This window comes from Neopelma chrysocephalum, unplaced genomic scaffold (genome assembly GCF_003984885.1).
Source record: "Neopelma chrysocephalum unplaced genomic scaffold, ASM398488v2 Primary Assembly neopelma1_75, whole genome shotgun sequence".
Lineage (NCBI taxonomy): Eukaryota > Metazoa > Chordata > Aves > Passeriformes > Pipridae > Neopelma > Neopelma chrysocephalum.
In genome coordinates this window covers 516738-533185 of record NW_020897736.1, presented here as the reverse complement: position 1 = coordinate 533185, position 16448 = coordinate 516738, and the positions used below count along the sequence as shown (strand labels likewise).

Here is a 16448-nt window from a genome sequence, read left to right as displayed (position 1 = left end):
ACCAGAGTTACGAAGTGAAGGATTTGGCTTCTTATACCTGCACTAGCAAAACATGCAGAAGAACAAAGTCCTAGAGCTGTGTGAAGCAAGTTTATCTCCGAACGTAAGAAGATAAGAAGGCAAATTATAAGTCAGGTCTTTATTTTTATCATATCTTTTAACTTATAATTAGTTATTAAAACAATCAGCAGTCTAAAATTCCTCCTGCAAAACAGATGCTTAAGTAAATACTTGAAAGCTTATCCAAGCTTGAAAAATCCTGCTACCTAATTAAAATCTCTGAAAAAAAACAGACAGTTCCTTCCTCTCTCTATGCCCCCATTCTCCCTTTTTTCATCCTCTCTGTCATAATAAGAAGAAGCTTTAGAAAACATTGTCCATAATAAATTTATGAACTATCCGTGGTCTTTTAAATCTAGTTCAAGAAAAATACACTGAAAGCAATTGGCATTCACTCATGACTAGCAAAAACCTTTTTGATGTTACTGGAAAACAAAGAAGTTTTATTTTAAGAGCTAACTATCCCCAAAATGAAAGGCAGGTTTTTACTGGGAAACTCTTTCCTCTGTGCATGTGTTTGTTGTGATTGCCCCCACCCAGCTCGCTCATAGAATTGTTACTGCAAATATCTGAGCTGGGACCATTAGTCAGTCATTTACTCTGTCAGGTTCTTCAGTGCTGGGATGAATCACATATGGCTGAGGGCTATGTTTGCTATATCTACTTAAATATGTGATTACAAGCCATTAATTCCCAGGAATGCCCCATCCCCACCCTGGGGCCCAGCCCAGCTCTGGGGCTGCTCCCCGAGGGCTGTGTTAGTCACAGGTGGGCAGTGGAGCTGCTGCCCAGGGCTTTGTCACTGCACTGACAAGGGCCAGAGTGCACCTCTGCTTCCTGAGGGGTGCTGCTCACACTCAGCACCCACCCACAGCTCTGGCTCTGAGCTGATGGAACAAGCAGACAGGATGGGCTTTGAAACCAGGAATGAGGAGGGAAAAGTCCCACTTGCTTTGTCACAGACAATAACATCAGATGTCCAGCTGGAAGAGGGATCCACTCCTCCCACACACTTGGCCATTTCTGCAGGCCCAGGAGCCAGCAGGAGCTGTCTGCTGCTCACATTTGCCATGTTTGGGAAGCAGAGCACGGGCTGCTCCATGCTGTGCTTCCCATGCGGAAAAACGTGGCCTGCATTCCTGAACGTGGCAAAACCATATCCCATCTCCTTCAGTGCTCCAGACAAACAGGTCTGAAGCCTGTATTTCTCTAACTAAAGGATCCAGATAAAACAGATAACATCTAGAGTTTTGAATTATTTGTAGTGAATTTTCCAATAAAACCTATATTTAAAATAGTTTCAGTTCCTCCTCTGGGAGGTCCACAGCTCTTCATCAGTGAAACAACCTTGGAGCTGCCTTGAGAGTTCCTCTGAGCCCAGTTAAGGAACCTCATTTTGAAAAATCTCCCAATCTCTGAAGGATTCACAGCCTCCAAACTTGCTGTATTCCGACAATAAAAATCATTCATTTTTGTTTCCATTCTCTGGATGCTCCCATTTGCAACACTTTCCATGAAGGACTGTCACCAACTGGCTGGAGACAAACAGCATTTCTCACTGAGCCATGACAGGCTGCCACTCTGCAGTGCCCAGAGCGATGAATTCCTGTTCCATCTCCAGTGACTCACTGGCATTTGCCCCTCTGTAGCCTTCTGCTGCTGCTCTCAGTGCACTGTGCTAGAGAAAGGACCAGATCTCATTTAAAACGGAAGATGATACACGATGTTTGTTGCTGCACATGCTTGAAAAACATCACCTTCACCAGTGTCTAGTTAAAATAAATCATACAAGAACTGGACTGATTTGCTTTAGGAGCGATACCGAGACTTTGCAGGAGGAGCTGGGAAGGAATATTAGGGAACGCTGGTTTTATGCAAGGTGAGAAATGCAGTTGCAAATGTGCAATCCTTGCGTTCCAAGACAAAACCAGAGACCTGAAAAAAAATGAAAAATTCTTTCTCTCCGTAGCCGTATTAAAAATGTATGTATTTGGTGAACTGAAACTTAACCATTAGGATTCTAAAGGCCAAAATTTAGCATTCTCTAGCAGACAAGTGCACCCTGGCTACTTTTCTTTTTAGAAATCTTGTCAGTAGAAATCTGGCTTTGCAAGACTGACCTGTCCCCTATCTCCTGTCTCAACTATGAGCCCAAAATTTAAATGCATTTGCCTCAGCTTTGATACAACATTCTGTCTTTGACAGGGTTTAAACTAGACTTTATGGTCAGTGGCCTTATTGGAACGGTCCTCACAGACCAAATGACCATTTTTTGTGGAATTCATGTTAGTTATTTAAATTGCAGCAGATGGTAATTTTTTCAGCAAAGAAAAATTTCTAGTTTGTTGCTTTAGGACAAGATAAATAAGGTTGATCTTCAGATGCTTATAGATGAGAATCTGCTAAAGCTGTAGGCCTAAAATGCAGATTTCCTGTCAACTTTAATTAGCTTCTGTGAACCCTAAATTATGTAGTTATTTAAAACTAACCAGGGTGAAGAAAAGCTGTTTTGTCAACTTTCTGTTTTTCACACTCATCCAAAAAGATGACAAAGTGACACTGTAATGTGAATTGTATGTGAGAGAGAAACGAATTCCACGCCCTGGAATTACAAAATGATTCAGAAGGACCTGACAGAGGCTAAAATGAGAGGAACAATAATTCCTTATACAGAAATCAAAGTGTAAACGTATTAAGCATGATGTCAGTGAAAACCTATGATATTTCTTTGGACAGAGAAAAGCATCTGCAGGGTAGACATGCTGAGAAATCTCTGTAGTTATTCCATTTGAGCTTTTTCATTCACAGTAACACAATGGTGTTGCCAGCGTAGTTTAATATGCTCACACTGTGTTTGCTAATGGTAATAGAAGACAAGAATGAACTTTGAAAGATGTTTGTATTATACAGATGACCACAGGCAGGCCCTATTCATTAGTTACACAGTCATTAGGCAAATTTTACAAATCCTCATTCTTCACATCTGAGCACTGTTCAGAAACGTTCTCTCTGTAATTACTTTTCACAAACTGAGAGGGCAGCAGCGCTGTTATTTTTCAACAACAGAATAGTCTGTGCTCTTCTTCATCCTTCCCAACAAAAGACCATTTGGGGAATGGATCATTTTCTGGAAATCAGACTGGTGTAGGAACTAAGAATTTGGGAAGAGATTGTCTTTGCTAACCTCTGTTCAAGTGTGGGTGTATAGAACATAAAGTTTAATCACAAATTTAACCAGATTTCAGATTACTAATTCATCCTTCAATAGAAAACTCAACATCAAAACTACCTGCTACCTCTTGCAAGGAAGAAAGAATATATTGTTTCAGGAGATTTTGCAGAAAAAAATCAAGCTCATCACGTATGCACTCTCCAACATTGAGACTACTTGTGCAAAATAAACAACAGAAAATAATGAATAACATGAGATATAATTACTAGGGCTACCTGCAAGTAACAAAAAGCCAACAAATAAAGAGGTAATTTAATTCAAATAACATTCAAATAAATGTGGGCTTCTAACATATGCTCCAAGTTGCCATTTAAAATCCTAGCCTATTCTACCTTCTTCTCTAAGAAGAAAGAAAAGCAGATTTTTTTCTGCTCTGGGACTGCCAGGTCATGGCAGTGGCCCAATAATTAGATTAAAGTCAGAAGGTGTGCAGTCACTGTAGATGCACAGAACACATAGTATAAGATGGTCACTTCTTCACTATCAGCCGCATCTCGGGGCTATCTTATCATCTTCTGCATTAGGAAGATACAAGATTTTACTCTTCTGTAAATCTGTGCAAAGGGAAAAAGAGGATATTCCTCACAATTGCAGGATATTATAACCCCTGGACAACTGCAACATCTTGTAATGACTGCACGAGTCATTCTGGAGTCTCTTCAGTCCTTGGCTCTTTTGGCTGATCAATGTGTGGGATTAACCTTATAAATAACTAGGAGGAAGATAAATAACTAGGAAGAAAATATTTGAGTATAAACAAACGTTTTTTATGATGAGGGTCTTTTCTACAGACACATTAATTCAGAATCCTATAGCTGTTTCTCTAATAGCTCTGTGCCTCAGACTCAAAACAGACCTGAAATAGTACTTGAGTGCAGATTTTTGCCTTTTGTAAAAGGATGTATTTTTAGAGGACTTCAATATTGCTTTTGTTAATCTTTCTTTGCTAGTGTCTACACAAGCAACCCTCACAAATATTTGTGAAATTCACTTTTATTAGCCAGGATGATGCTGAAAGCTGAAGACCTCTTCCTGCCATTTGTGTGCATTCACACCAAAATCTCTGACTAGAAAGGGTAAAACCTGTAGTAGGAATGCACCTGATTGAACACAGTTTAATCAAGGAGCAAGGGTGCTGATTGCTATTAAAAGACTAGAATTTCTGAAGTGCTTATAAAAGTCAATTTGCTAACATCAAAAGCAAACAAGACTGCCAGAACCAAAAATAAATCAAAATTTATCAAAGAAATAGTTACAAATTATTTTTTCCCTGCTTATACTACTGGAATTTGGTGTTTCAGCACCACCCCCTGAAGGGTCTGCCTTTTGAGTCCCGTAACAGAGCCCTGAAGACCTTGGGCTGTGCCCACCTCTGCCCACCTTCATCACCTGCGTGAGGCAGTTGTCAACAAAGCTGCGTGTAAAGCAGAAAAAAGAGCCAACAGTAGAGGTCAGCCATGAACTGTAGATTTCGTCTCCAGATTTCTTGCCTGAACAATTCCTGCTGTTTACTGTACACCCAAAAATATCTGGGGCACCTGTGCCAAAACAGCAGTGGGTAGCAGGAGTAGGAGGAAAGAAAATGAGTTTCCTTTCCAAAATGAAACGAGGCAAAAATCCAGGTACTGAGAGCACTGCCATGGGAAGGTTGAAGTACAAATGAGTAATAACACTCTTTTTTTCTGCAAATAAAACAGAGCTCCCCTAGCAACTCGTCCTTGTCTACTAGCTGGTCCAGAAAGGTCAACATCTCACTGAAAAAAATACCCACCACAAACCAAAAAACATCAGCTATGACTTGGCTTTTAGAGAGTTACCTTTGCCACTTGCTGGCTTCCACTACCCCTTGGTAAAGTTGTTTGGCATGTTGGCTTATTGGAAAAGGGGAATGTTTCAGTCCTCCTGTGTGTTGCACCTGGAACACATGATGCACCCATGTGCTGGGCTACTCATGTTGACCCCAGTTTGATCTGTTTTTTTGCTAAACATTTAAAAATACTTAAACAATAGCTACATAAATTAGGTCAGTGCTTAAACCAAAACAGATAACCTGGATTTTTAAAGCTGAGAATTAGCACGGACTAATAAACTGCTGTTTAATTGTTATTTGAAAAACAAGCATTTAGTTACCCCTTGCAAGTGAGGACACACTTTAAAACCATTATTCCTGAAGTGCAGCTGCCTTGGACATCCATTTAATGCACCAACTGGATTTGAAGGACAGGGATTTTGACTGAAAGAACCCATGCATGATCTCAAAAATGTGCTTAGAGTTGCAAATGGGAACCAGACAACCAACAAAATGCATTGCATTTTCTAGGCCAGCTTTCCAACTGTGATGCATTATACCCACACCAGGCAGGAGCTCAGGCATCATTTTTTCTCTCGTGTTTGTCAAGCACTAAACATGATGCCCCATGGCCATGGCTGTTTTCCCCTTGTCTAGACAAAAGATCCAGCACCTGAGCCCACAGCCCTGCATCTGCTGGGGATTTAACAGCTGTGTGTGCAACATAATTTTGGCCGTCACCCTCCTGCCCCAAATGTGACCTAAGCCAAGCTGCGACTGAGGCCAGCAGGGACTGCCCTGGGTGCCCACCCCGGCTGCCTGCCCCCGGCAGTGGATATCCTACCTGGGGCACTCGCTCTGCTGCCCTTTGGGCTAATCCACGCCTTCCACAGCAGCAGCCGCTGCCGGTGGCGAAGGAGAATGACCGAGCGCCTGTGCCGGGGAGGGCAGGGGAGCTGGAGGGCAGCTCCGTGGCCCTGGTGGCCCTGATGCCCTGTGGCTTTTGGGCCAGCGCGGGCAGGGTGCGCTCCTGTGCCGGCTCCCCTTCCCTCCCCTTCCCCTCTTCCCTGCCAGCCTTGGCTCCCCGCGGTGCCGCTGCGGGCGCCGGTCCCCGGCGGGGCTCGGGGAGGGCGGCGGGCGCGGCTGCCCGGCAGGGAAGGGGCGGCCCCCTCTCTCGCCTCTATAATGCCGGGGCCCCCTCGCCCACCGCTCCGCATCGTTCCTGCTGCCGTGGCCGCCTGCGAGCGGCTCCGCTCCCTTCCCTCCGGCCCGGGGTCGCTCGAGGCTTAGGGTTGGGCGGGAGCTCCATCGGCGGGAGGCAGGCGCGGAGGCGGGTCCGTCACAGCATCCCTGCGCTCCGCTCCGCCCGGGCCGGAGGGCGAGCAGCGCTGCGGGCGCAGCAAGGGGCCGAGTTGCCGGAGGTGCCCGGGGCGCCGGCGGCTCCCGGCGGCTCCCAGAGGGCCGGATCCGCGGCGGGAGAAGCCGCGGCCGCTGTTGCCGTGTCCGTCCGTCCCCCGCGGCGCCGGCGCTCCCGGGATGGGCCTCCCGGCGCTGGGGCTGTGGCTGCTGGCGGCGGCGGGGATCGTGCGCGGTGAGTGAGGGGCGCCGGCCCCGCGGGCAGCGCCGGGAGCAGCGGCGGGGCGGGCGGGACAGCGGGCACGGCAGGGACAGCGGGCACGGCAGGGACAGCGGGCACAGCGGGGACAGCGGGGACAGCTGCCCCGGTCCGCCCCGGCACGGCGGGTCTCCGGCCGCGGCCGTCCCCTTCAGCCCCTCTGCGCTGCATCCCCATCCCCGGCAGCACTGGGGGCTTGCGAGGGCTGGGACCGGCCGGGAAGGGACACGGGAGAGGGGCAGAGCCATGGGGATGGGGGAGCGAACTCCGTCAGGGAACTTAAATGGTGGCTGCTCCAGGGCAGAGGCTGGGCATCTAGGTTCAGGACTAGAAAATTGGGAAGTCCGTCTGGAGTGGGACAAGGAGGGCTTGCATCTAGAGGACCTGTTCCTGTCCTGCCCCAGATTTCATTTCATTCGAAAATGCCTCTGTCCCTGATCTACTGTGCTCCATCCATGTGGACCTGGTCCCTCTCTCTTCACAGAAAAACGGCAGAATTGGATTTGAAGCGTAAAACGGACAGAAATCCCTGAATATTATCATGTGAATTAATGTAGCACCTCTCATCTCTGTCAGAAACCACGTACCCCTCTTCATTCATAGCATGAACAGAGAACAAAGTGGAGAGTACTTGCGCCAGAGTTCTCGGTCTGGAGCAGCCTGAGAGCAGGGTTCGGTCTAACCTGTGGCCATTTTTCTCCCATTGTCTTGCTGATGCCCTCTGCCGTATCCCTGGTCTGCTGTTGTGGTTAGAGCTGTGCCAGGGCAGGTGTCAGATCACAGGTAGTGTGTGTTTCCTCCTCATCACTTCTTGCTGCTGGACCGAAGGGTGTGTATGTTGAGGAGGCATCACTTGCATATAGAATTTATCACTCCTGGCCAATCAAGAAATTATGAGAGGCAATCCACCTTACAGGCTGGGATGAACAGAGTGATGCGTTTGTGATTTGGATTTTATAGTAGTAGCTAATGAACTATGTGAAATACAGTGGCATTTTCCTGGGAATGCAGCAGGTGTAATAACGGATACATAATATATGATAGCAGTAAAAAAGCATATGTCTCAACTTTTTCTGATATAGAATCCCAATTATTTATCTATTTACTTCTGCGCCCAAAGAGTCCCTGCAAGGAGAGTTCCAAAGGAAGCTTTACAAGGAGCTGCTGAAAAATTACAACCCTCTGGAGCGACCAGTTGCAAATGATTCCCAGCCACTCACTGTCTACTTCACTCTCAGCCTCATGCAGATCATGGATGTGGTAAGTGTGTAACCTTCTAGGAAACTATTTCTTTCAAAGGGTGGATTTTTCCTTCCCGGAATGGAGATGTGTCATAGCGAAGGAAGATTACAAGATATTGGAAAGCACAAATAATTCAAGATACAATGCCAAATTTTGACTTCCTTTTTAAAGAACTAAACTGAAAAGTAAAGTTTATGTCTTTCTTAGATCTCTTGTCAGAAATTCCCAATGTTCTTAGCAGTACAAAATACTTCAAGGGAGGCTCAAAATGTGTACTTTGCCTTTCGAATCCTTAACTGTACTTAGAACAAACAAGCAGTGTAGTCTGGGAGGGATATGCAAAACCAAAGCTCTTGATTTCTGGGGGTCACTTAAGAGCTTCTTATGGTTGGAGATGGAGAGGAGAGGAAATCCTGGCCAAAATCAAAATTATATTATTTCTGTGGTATTTAGACAAGATTGCTACATTTTATATGCTTAAGTAGCTGCTCTATTTGCAACCACAGTTGCTTGGTATATCAATAGATATTTCTGTGCTGTGCTTGTAAAATGCACTGTAGGATCTGTTGGATTCAAATATGAGTAATTTAAGCTTCACTCTGTCACAGCTGCACAGAGATGAAACTCAACATATGAGTGAGTTTACAGTATTTGTTTTTAGTGAATTCAACTAGCTATGATAACTAAAGAAGAAGCTAAATACTTAAAAGTATAGTTAATCTCAAAATGCCATTATCTTCCCATAAGATGTTTAAAGTTCAAGACACAAGAAAAGGATAAAAGAAGAAAAAGAAAGATTATTCATGACAAGTGGCTTGCTGTCTGTTCCCTTGCATGCTGCCAGTTGCCAAAATCCAGACACTGCTTATTTAGTATCTGAAAGTCAGCAGACACAGAGAACTCTGCCAGTGCTTATAGTTTCTATGCCCATTTTTGAAAGTTTTAGATCTATTAGACCTAGGGTGAAAACTAGGATGTGTATTTTGAGTGTGATGTTTACTATCTGCCAAGGTGAGAGCAGGCAGTCACAGTCAGGGAGCTGTTTCCCTGATGGTGCCACTAAAGCCAACAGGCAAACGATGTCAGTCCCATCCTTGTTACAGCAGCTGAGCTTTAATGTGTGATACCAGCGAGCAGAACAGGAGCTGTGTGCAGTCAGATATTCTCTGAGTGATGGGGGGTGATGTTATGCAAAGTGCAACAGTTTCAAAGAGTGCTGGCAGATTGAACTCCAAACGGGCTGTGGCTGAACTGCACGGGCATCTGAGAGCCAGGAGAGGACAGCCAGGTGTTAGAGCCAAACTTTGATGGGAGATAAAAACCTGTACTGGTGGGATGATATAAGGGATGACACCAACAGCCTACTGAGTTTATGTGGGCCTGCTTTTGTTGTTAATGGTGTTTGTTATGGATGGGTTTAGAGGTTTGGAAAAGAGGAGATCTCATGCTGGATGCTCTCCTAACACAGTCAGCCTAATTAGACAAGTAAGCAAGAATGCTTTTTGACAATGACAGAGAAAGTGTAAAAGCAAGGAACAACACAAAATGAATAAATGATACTGTGTTAATAAGGGATGCATTAATTTTATCTGTCATCTTCTAATTGGATTTGTTTAGAATGTGTCGAGGTAACACAAAGAATGAGGTATTTGAAGGGCAGTGAGTCATGAGGACAGGGCGGGTCAGAGGAAACCAAGAGAAGGAAGCTGAAGTGAAGGGCAGTGTGGAACAGACAGTGCTTCAAAAGTCTGAATGCCTGAAGGTCCCCAACCAGGTTACTGCTGCAGCTTCTCACTGGCCCCAGCCTTCATGGATCTCTTGCCCTGTACGCAGGGAATGTGGAAGACAGGGCAGGAATAACCACTGAGCTCTCTTAGCCCCTCATCTGTGTGATGGAGCTTGGGTCTCGCTCCTCTTTCCTGTGCATCAGGCTCTTAGTGGCTTCTGCAGCACCTCCTGCTGGCTGGAGTCTTCAGCTGCATAGCTCTGGATTTAGTTAGATTTTTATCTTTGTGTTCAGGAAGGCTTAGCCAGTCTGTTCAAGGCCTGTTCAAACTGGGTACCTGGATAAACTCCCCATTTTAATGTATCTCTGCAGAACTCAGCACAGTACATGGTGCTTCCACTGAATCTTAAACCAGGCTTCAAAAACACCCTTCTCAACCATGGACTTTGTTTATAGGGCCTTCTTCTGTAGCTCCCTGGAGGGAAATGACCTCATGCTGCAGTATGTGCCTTCTCACAGCTACTGGAGGAACTTTTGCTTTGGTACAGGACAGAACAGTTGCCTTCAAAGGATTTTTGTACTACTCAAGTTTTTTCCCCAGCTTTCAGAAACTGCACTTCTGGTGTCATTCTGTACAGACAGATTCAGCCTGACTATGTTAAGGTAACATGGTTTTGAATATTAACCACCTCAGGAAAGGTTTGCTGTATGGCCAAACCCTCCTAGTGATGACCCAGCTTACAGAAGCCTTCTTTAGGTCAGCAGAAATGTTTCCTGAACAGAATAACCTGAATGCCAACAAGATGTTTTTTTCTACATAAATTGCATCTGTACTATAAAGGGTTCATTTGCATCTCCATGGGGTAATAATGGGTCTCTCTCTTCCATACACTCCTGATGTGGTTATAGCCATGTTCTTGACTGGTAGTATGAACAGTTGGCTGTTGGAGACACAAATGGCTAAAGGCCAGCAGGTAGTCAATTTTGCGGAGGTAATTTCTTCTGGAGTTGTCAAATTTAATTAAAAACCATACAAAACAAAGGGATCACTAGGTACAAAACACAGATCACTAGCCAATCTGGTTGTAGTCAGTGACTGGCAGTCTTGGCTAATATGATTCAAAATAGAGTTTTTGATCCTATGTGCCTTTCAAAAACCCCTTCATTGTCAGTAAGAAACAGTAGTTTTTGTACTGGCTGTTTAGTTACAGCTCTTTCTGCTTGTCATAAAACTCACTGCAGTTCTTTCTCAGAGGTCTGGGACTGACAGGCAGAGAAAGAAACCAACCATGAAGTAAATTAAGCTTCACACTATAAAACAAATGAGTTTTCTTCATTGTCAACAAGAAGCCAATGCTGTGGGAATGACAGCTACTTGCAATAACAATTACTGGTTTAACAAGCTAGAAACAAAACATGTCACCATCATACTTAGCTGCAGTTTATATATTCCCTTTAATGGCTTCTCAGCTGTTAGCAGCTGAGTTTAATTGGGAGTTAGACCTATCCAGAGCTGATCCATCAAATCCCTGCCAGAACAGATTGAGCCAGGCTGGATCCTGGCTGCTGCTATTCCTTACTTGAGGGCTCTTCCATTCCACTCTGACTTTGGGAAGAGGAGGCAGTAGATGAAATCTTTTCTAAATACAGTGGATGTTTCCTACTTTACATTTTTAGCTTAACCCTTCCTTTTAAAACTAGACATTATTTCTATTCAATGTTTGCAGATATGTTTTTATTAGTATTGTACACTAATATGCATGCTAGTGTCAGGGCTGCATAATGATGGATCTATAAGTGCCAATTACCCCAACTTAGTGTAGTTCACTAGAAAATAGAGTTAATGAATTGTCTGATGAGAATGTAAACTGGCACTGTAAATTATACAAAATGTTTCTAAATGGGGAGGAAGAACAGTGGCAGCATGGGAAAAATGCATTTTGGGGACACACGGGTGAAGCTGAGAGCTGGGAAATTAAGGGAGTGCTTAGAGGGGGAGAGGGAATGCCTAAGATACAGCAAAGGAATATGGAAGAAAGGTGGAATTTGGGTGGAGGAGGATGGGAGGCAAGATGGAAAGAAAGAGATTTGAAAGAGTGAACTTAAAAAAAGCTTCTATGTCAAGTGAATGGGAACTTCCAAGACAGAGATCCTAAGTGTCTTTCAGTTTGTTTTTTCCCTGTAGTCCTGTCCCGGTCTTAGCTGTGATAGATTTAATTTTCTTAGTAGCTGGTACAGTGCTGTGTTTTGGATTTAGGACGAGAATACCCACACATAATCGATGTGTGGGTAACACACTGATATTTTGGTTGGTGCTAAGCAGTGTTTACAAGTCAAGGACTTCTCAGCTTCCCACAGCACCCTGCCAGCGAGGAGGCTGAGGGGCACAGGAAGCTGGGAGGGAACACAGCTGACCCCAGCTGACCCACGGGATATTCCAGACCACGTGGGACCATCCTGAGTGTATAAACTCCAGGGAAAGCTGGCAGGGGGCTGCTGCTTGGGAACAGCCCGGGGGTCGGTCGGCGGGTGGTGATGCATTGTGCAGCACTTGTTTTGTGTATTCTAATTATTTTATCATTATTCCTTTTCTGTCCTGTTAAACTGTCTTTATCTCTACCCATGAATTCTACAGCAATCAGATGTGTGTTGTTTAGCTACCTGCTGGGTTAAACCGTGACAATTCCTTAACAGAAAAATCAAGTCCTCTTGAACCTTCACAAACAATCCTGCAACTAAATCACTCTGAAGTGAAAATAAAGCAGAGACAGCCAACTGGCAGAAGTGTTCTTTAAGGGTATTTCGGTTCTTATAATATTAGAAGATGGATTAAGAGGTTTCTTTTGCTTTTCACAGTTATTTGTTTCAATTTTCTTGAAATGAGAAATGTCAAGCAAGTTGATGAAATAAGTGAAAAATAACCTACTTCCTCTCTGATTTACTGAAATCTTGTTTCAAGACTCCTTGTAGGAATGAATACTGAATGTACATTGAACTGATACCCTGATAGTAAACATCTCTCAGGATCTGAATGAGAAAATGTTTGGAAATGTCTGACTTAGGAAGACTAAACAAAATTGAAGAATAAGCATGGAAGGAAAATCTTAAGAGACCAATACTGAGGCAGACAGTGGAAGGAGAGGAAGAGGGTTAATGGATGGTCATGGCTGCTCAAGGTCATACCTTCAGTAGAATATCAATAAAAATAAGGAATAGGATGTGGAGAAGCTATTTATTTTTCTCTACATCTCACCTCATGGAAACCCCTCAACCTGCACAAAAAGCTGTTCTTTGGCCTCTGCCTGTCTGGTATTTCAGTGCTGGCCTGGAGTATCAACCTCACTTACACTCAGGAAAAACTTCCAGCGTACTCATTTTTGAGAAACAGATCCCTGACATACACTGATATTGTGTCATTTCCACACTGAAAGAAATTACAGCCCCCAGATTTTTAAACACTATATGGAGGTAAATACCTTCTAATACTCTTATTTGCTCTTGTAACATCCATCCCATTAATAGCATCAGAGGAGTATATTCAGGTCTTACCCATTGGTTTAGAGGGAATATTGGGAATAGGTACAGCAGTGTTGTTCCTACTGTGCTACACCTCACACAGAATAGCAAATGGCAGAGAAAAACAAATACAGTGATCATGAGGGTATGAATTTTGTGCCTAGCCTGATATTTTTATAATAGACATACCTGCATCTACTGTAAGTTAATACAACTAAGAGAAACATATCTGAGGGTATTCCAGCCCCAAAAGTCAGAAGATGAAATTTTAGAAATTAATGTAAAATAGTCACACATTTATACTGCAAATGACTGCTTAGAGACACAAACATGAAGAACAGGAATATATTGAGACATGCAGTGATACTTCAAATTCAATTTCTACTGCTATCTAAATGAGTAGAAAAATCTTATTTTAGTTTGGAAAGGACCTGCAGAGGTCATCTAGTCCACCCCCCTACTTCAAATATGTCTTAAATAGTTACTCAGGGCTGTGTCCAGTCAGGTACTGACCATTTGCACAGCGAGAGTTTCCCCAGCCTCCCTGGGCAGCCTGTTTCAGTATTCACTATCATCATGGGAGATTTGTTTTCCTAACAAATAAGCACAACTTCCCATCTTCCAACTTGGGAACGGCACTAAAAAACACTTCTAGAAAAATGATACACCTTTCCTTCTTCAATAAAACTGGGTACACGACAAAAAGATACTTTTGGTGAAGCATTCCAGATTTCTTGACTGTTTTCAGCAAGATCTGTACTTTAATAACACTATTCTGAATAACATTCTTAGTAGAAAGGTAAAGAATAAGGTATTGGTAAACTCACATGGCAGAACTTGTTCTTAGAGTAGCTGTCAATGGTTCACTCTCAAAACATAAGATTTAGTTATGTGCTGAGATTCCCCAGGAAACTATACTGAGTCACTGTTTTCCTTTCATTTCATCTGGAAGGTAGAATAGATAATATGTTTATTAAATTTGCAGATGACATAAGTTTGGGAGGCTTTCATAGAATACAGAGGGCAAAACTAGAATTTAAGACTGTCTTATAAAAGTAGAGTTAAAGGACTGGTTTGACTCAATTTTTCCCTTTTTTTTTTTTCAAAGCCTAAATTATGTGAAATTTAGAGTATTATATCTGAAGAAATATTTGGATGCACTGGAAATAATCCATCTGCTGGAGGCTTTGGTTTTATTTAAGGAGTTTAATTTGATGCCTAAGAGCTTTCTTAACTGGAATCAAAGGCAGGTCAGTACTGCCTCTGTATGAGGAGAGAGATTTGTATGATTTTTGTAGTTCCATCAACTGTAATTATAGTCACAGTCCAGACTCCCCCTGTACTAGACGATATGTAAACACAGCTGAAAAGATCATCTTTGTTCCAAAACATTTCCAAACTAACTATATTTTGATAGTCTAGAGTTTTTTAACATCAGAGTCATTCATGTCATAACTATTGACACTTACAAAGCAGTGTTAAATAAAACTTTAGCATAAAGAATTATTGCATTGGGTTCAGACCAATGCCTTTTTGATATTAATTTTCATTAATACATCTCTTAGACTTTTCTAAGGAGTTTTAGCAACTTTACTCTGCAACTGTTTGAAATGTTACTGTTTTCTGGGGCTTTCTGGTTTGAATCTAGAATTTTTACCAGCTTTCTCTGTGGAACTCGGGGCACCATTTTGGGGGTGTCCTAAGCTGATGGGAGCACTCTGCTGCTGAAAGTCACTCAGATGATCTCACTGACTTCTGGGCTCGTGCTCCCACCCCTCTGGCTTGTGCCAGTGCCTCTCTGACTGAGCAGTTACCTGGATCCACTCTTGGAGTGTTCATCTTTCTAGATGACCTGCACTTGCTTTGGATTTAGACTGGGTTAAACTGCTCACAAAGTACCCGTGGCGGTTCTTCACTTAAAATTTTATATATTTGGCAAAAACCCAAGCGGGTTCTCTCTCTGTTTGAGTCATGTTGCAAAACTTGGGAGAGTGCTGGGTTAATATTATATTACCTTGTGACTTCTTCAGCAAGACTTATGGTGACAAACATTTCGGTGGGTATGAATGTGATCATTTTGGTCTACTCTGATCAGAAATTACTTAATTCTTTTTTTTACTAGCTGAAGAATCAACATTTAATAACTTATTTAAGAAAGTTGAGTTTAGCTACTTATCTTCATGAATATTCAAGTTCTTACTTAGATTGCATAACACCATTTAGTCAGGAATCTTTCATGTTTCCTCCAGACATTTGCTTCTAATTAAATCATTTACTACACAACAGTTTTTACTTATTTTCCGGTTTCTCCTGTTTCTTTTTCTTTAAATTTCTAGTCAGGGGAAAGAAAAGTGCTGAATAGTTGTTTGTATGTAGTGAGCAGCAGCAGAATCTCAAGAGAAATCCTGTTCCTTCAGGCTGTTCAACTCACTTGTGCAGAGCAAAGGAAAACTGAAAGCATGCAGACTTTTGGTATGTTCATCTGAAGTTAAGTCAAAGTTTGCTTATCCTACATTGCCCTTGGTTACTTGTATGCCTTGGTTTTAGATATTCCAGGGCTTTTGTCCTTGTTTCATTTTACACAGTGAAGAGATTACAGCTGATTTCAATGGCCTGCACACAATGCTCAGCAAAGCCTCTGCACCAGGATCTGCCCCTCGGTGCTGGCAGCCCAACACCCCAGACCCACTGGGCAAGACAGTAATGGGAAGCATCTTGAAATTTAGAAAAGAAAATTATGCTGTCTCTCAAAGAAGCAGAACAGCTTCTGTAAAGAAACAGACTATAAAACAAACATCTTCCCTGTCAAAAAGAAAAGAAAAAAGAAATTTAAATCTAGAAAAACGAACGAAACAACCAAATCAAGAGGCTCATTGAGAAATGGTGCTAACCAAGTTCCTAAGCTGTTTATCAAACCTCAGCAGCCTCTTTGCAAACAATGGCTGTGGCAGAAGCTCATCAAATCTGCATTATTCTTTTAATTTTAGCATTCATTTGTGTACATTAGAAAACATTTCTCCAAGCTTTATTTTGTTCTCAATTTGCTGCTTGATTTGTATTTCCACCATGCTAAAGGGAGAAACTGTTCACACTTTCATCTTGTAGCCATTTCCCTTCTACCATAATTTATTCCTGAGAGTTTAGGAAACTGGAAAGGTGCTGGGATATGCTTTCTGATATTTTTAGTTAGTTTAATACCATGAAAGTTACTGGATTAGAACAGAAAACAGAGTATTCTACTTTTCCATGAAATACGAAGAACAGATCT

General features: G+C 42.9%; 2 protein-coding genes across 2 annotated transcripts in view; one reads left to right on the top strand and one right to left on the bottom strand.

Annotated features, from left to right (window-relative positions):
* The window catches only part of MYO1E (myosin IE), a 238807-nt gene that overhangs the window by 112733 nt on the left and 109626 nt on the right, over positions 1-16448 (bottom strand). Inside the window, exon 3 of the mRNA XM_027688412.1 lies at positions 14008-14125. The gene's annotated coding sequence lies outside the window, so the exon portion shown is untranslated. The remainder of the gene's footprint in view (positions 1-14007; positions 14126-16448) is intronic.
* The window catches only part of CHRNA7 (cholinergic receptor nicotinic alpha 7 subunit), a 40294-nt gene continuing 30150 nt past the window's right edge, over positions 6305-16448 (top strand). Inside the window, exons 1-2 of the mRNA XM_027688414.1 lie at positions 6305-6672; positions 7817-7956. Coding sequence (XP_027544215.1) covers positions 6618-6672; positions 7817-7956 — 195 coding nt within the window. The 5' untranslated portion in view covers positions 6305-6617. The remainder of the gene's footprint in view (positions 6673-7816; positions 7957-16448) is intronic.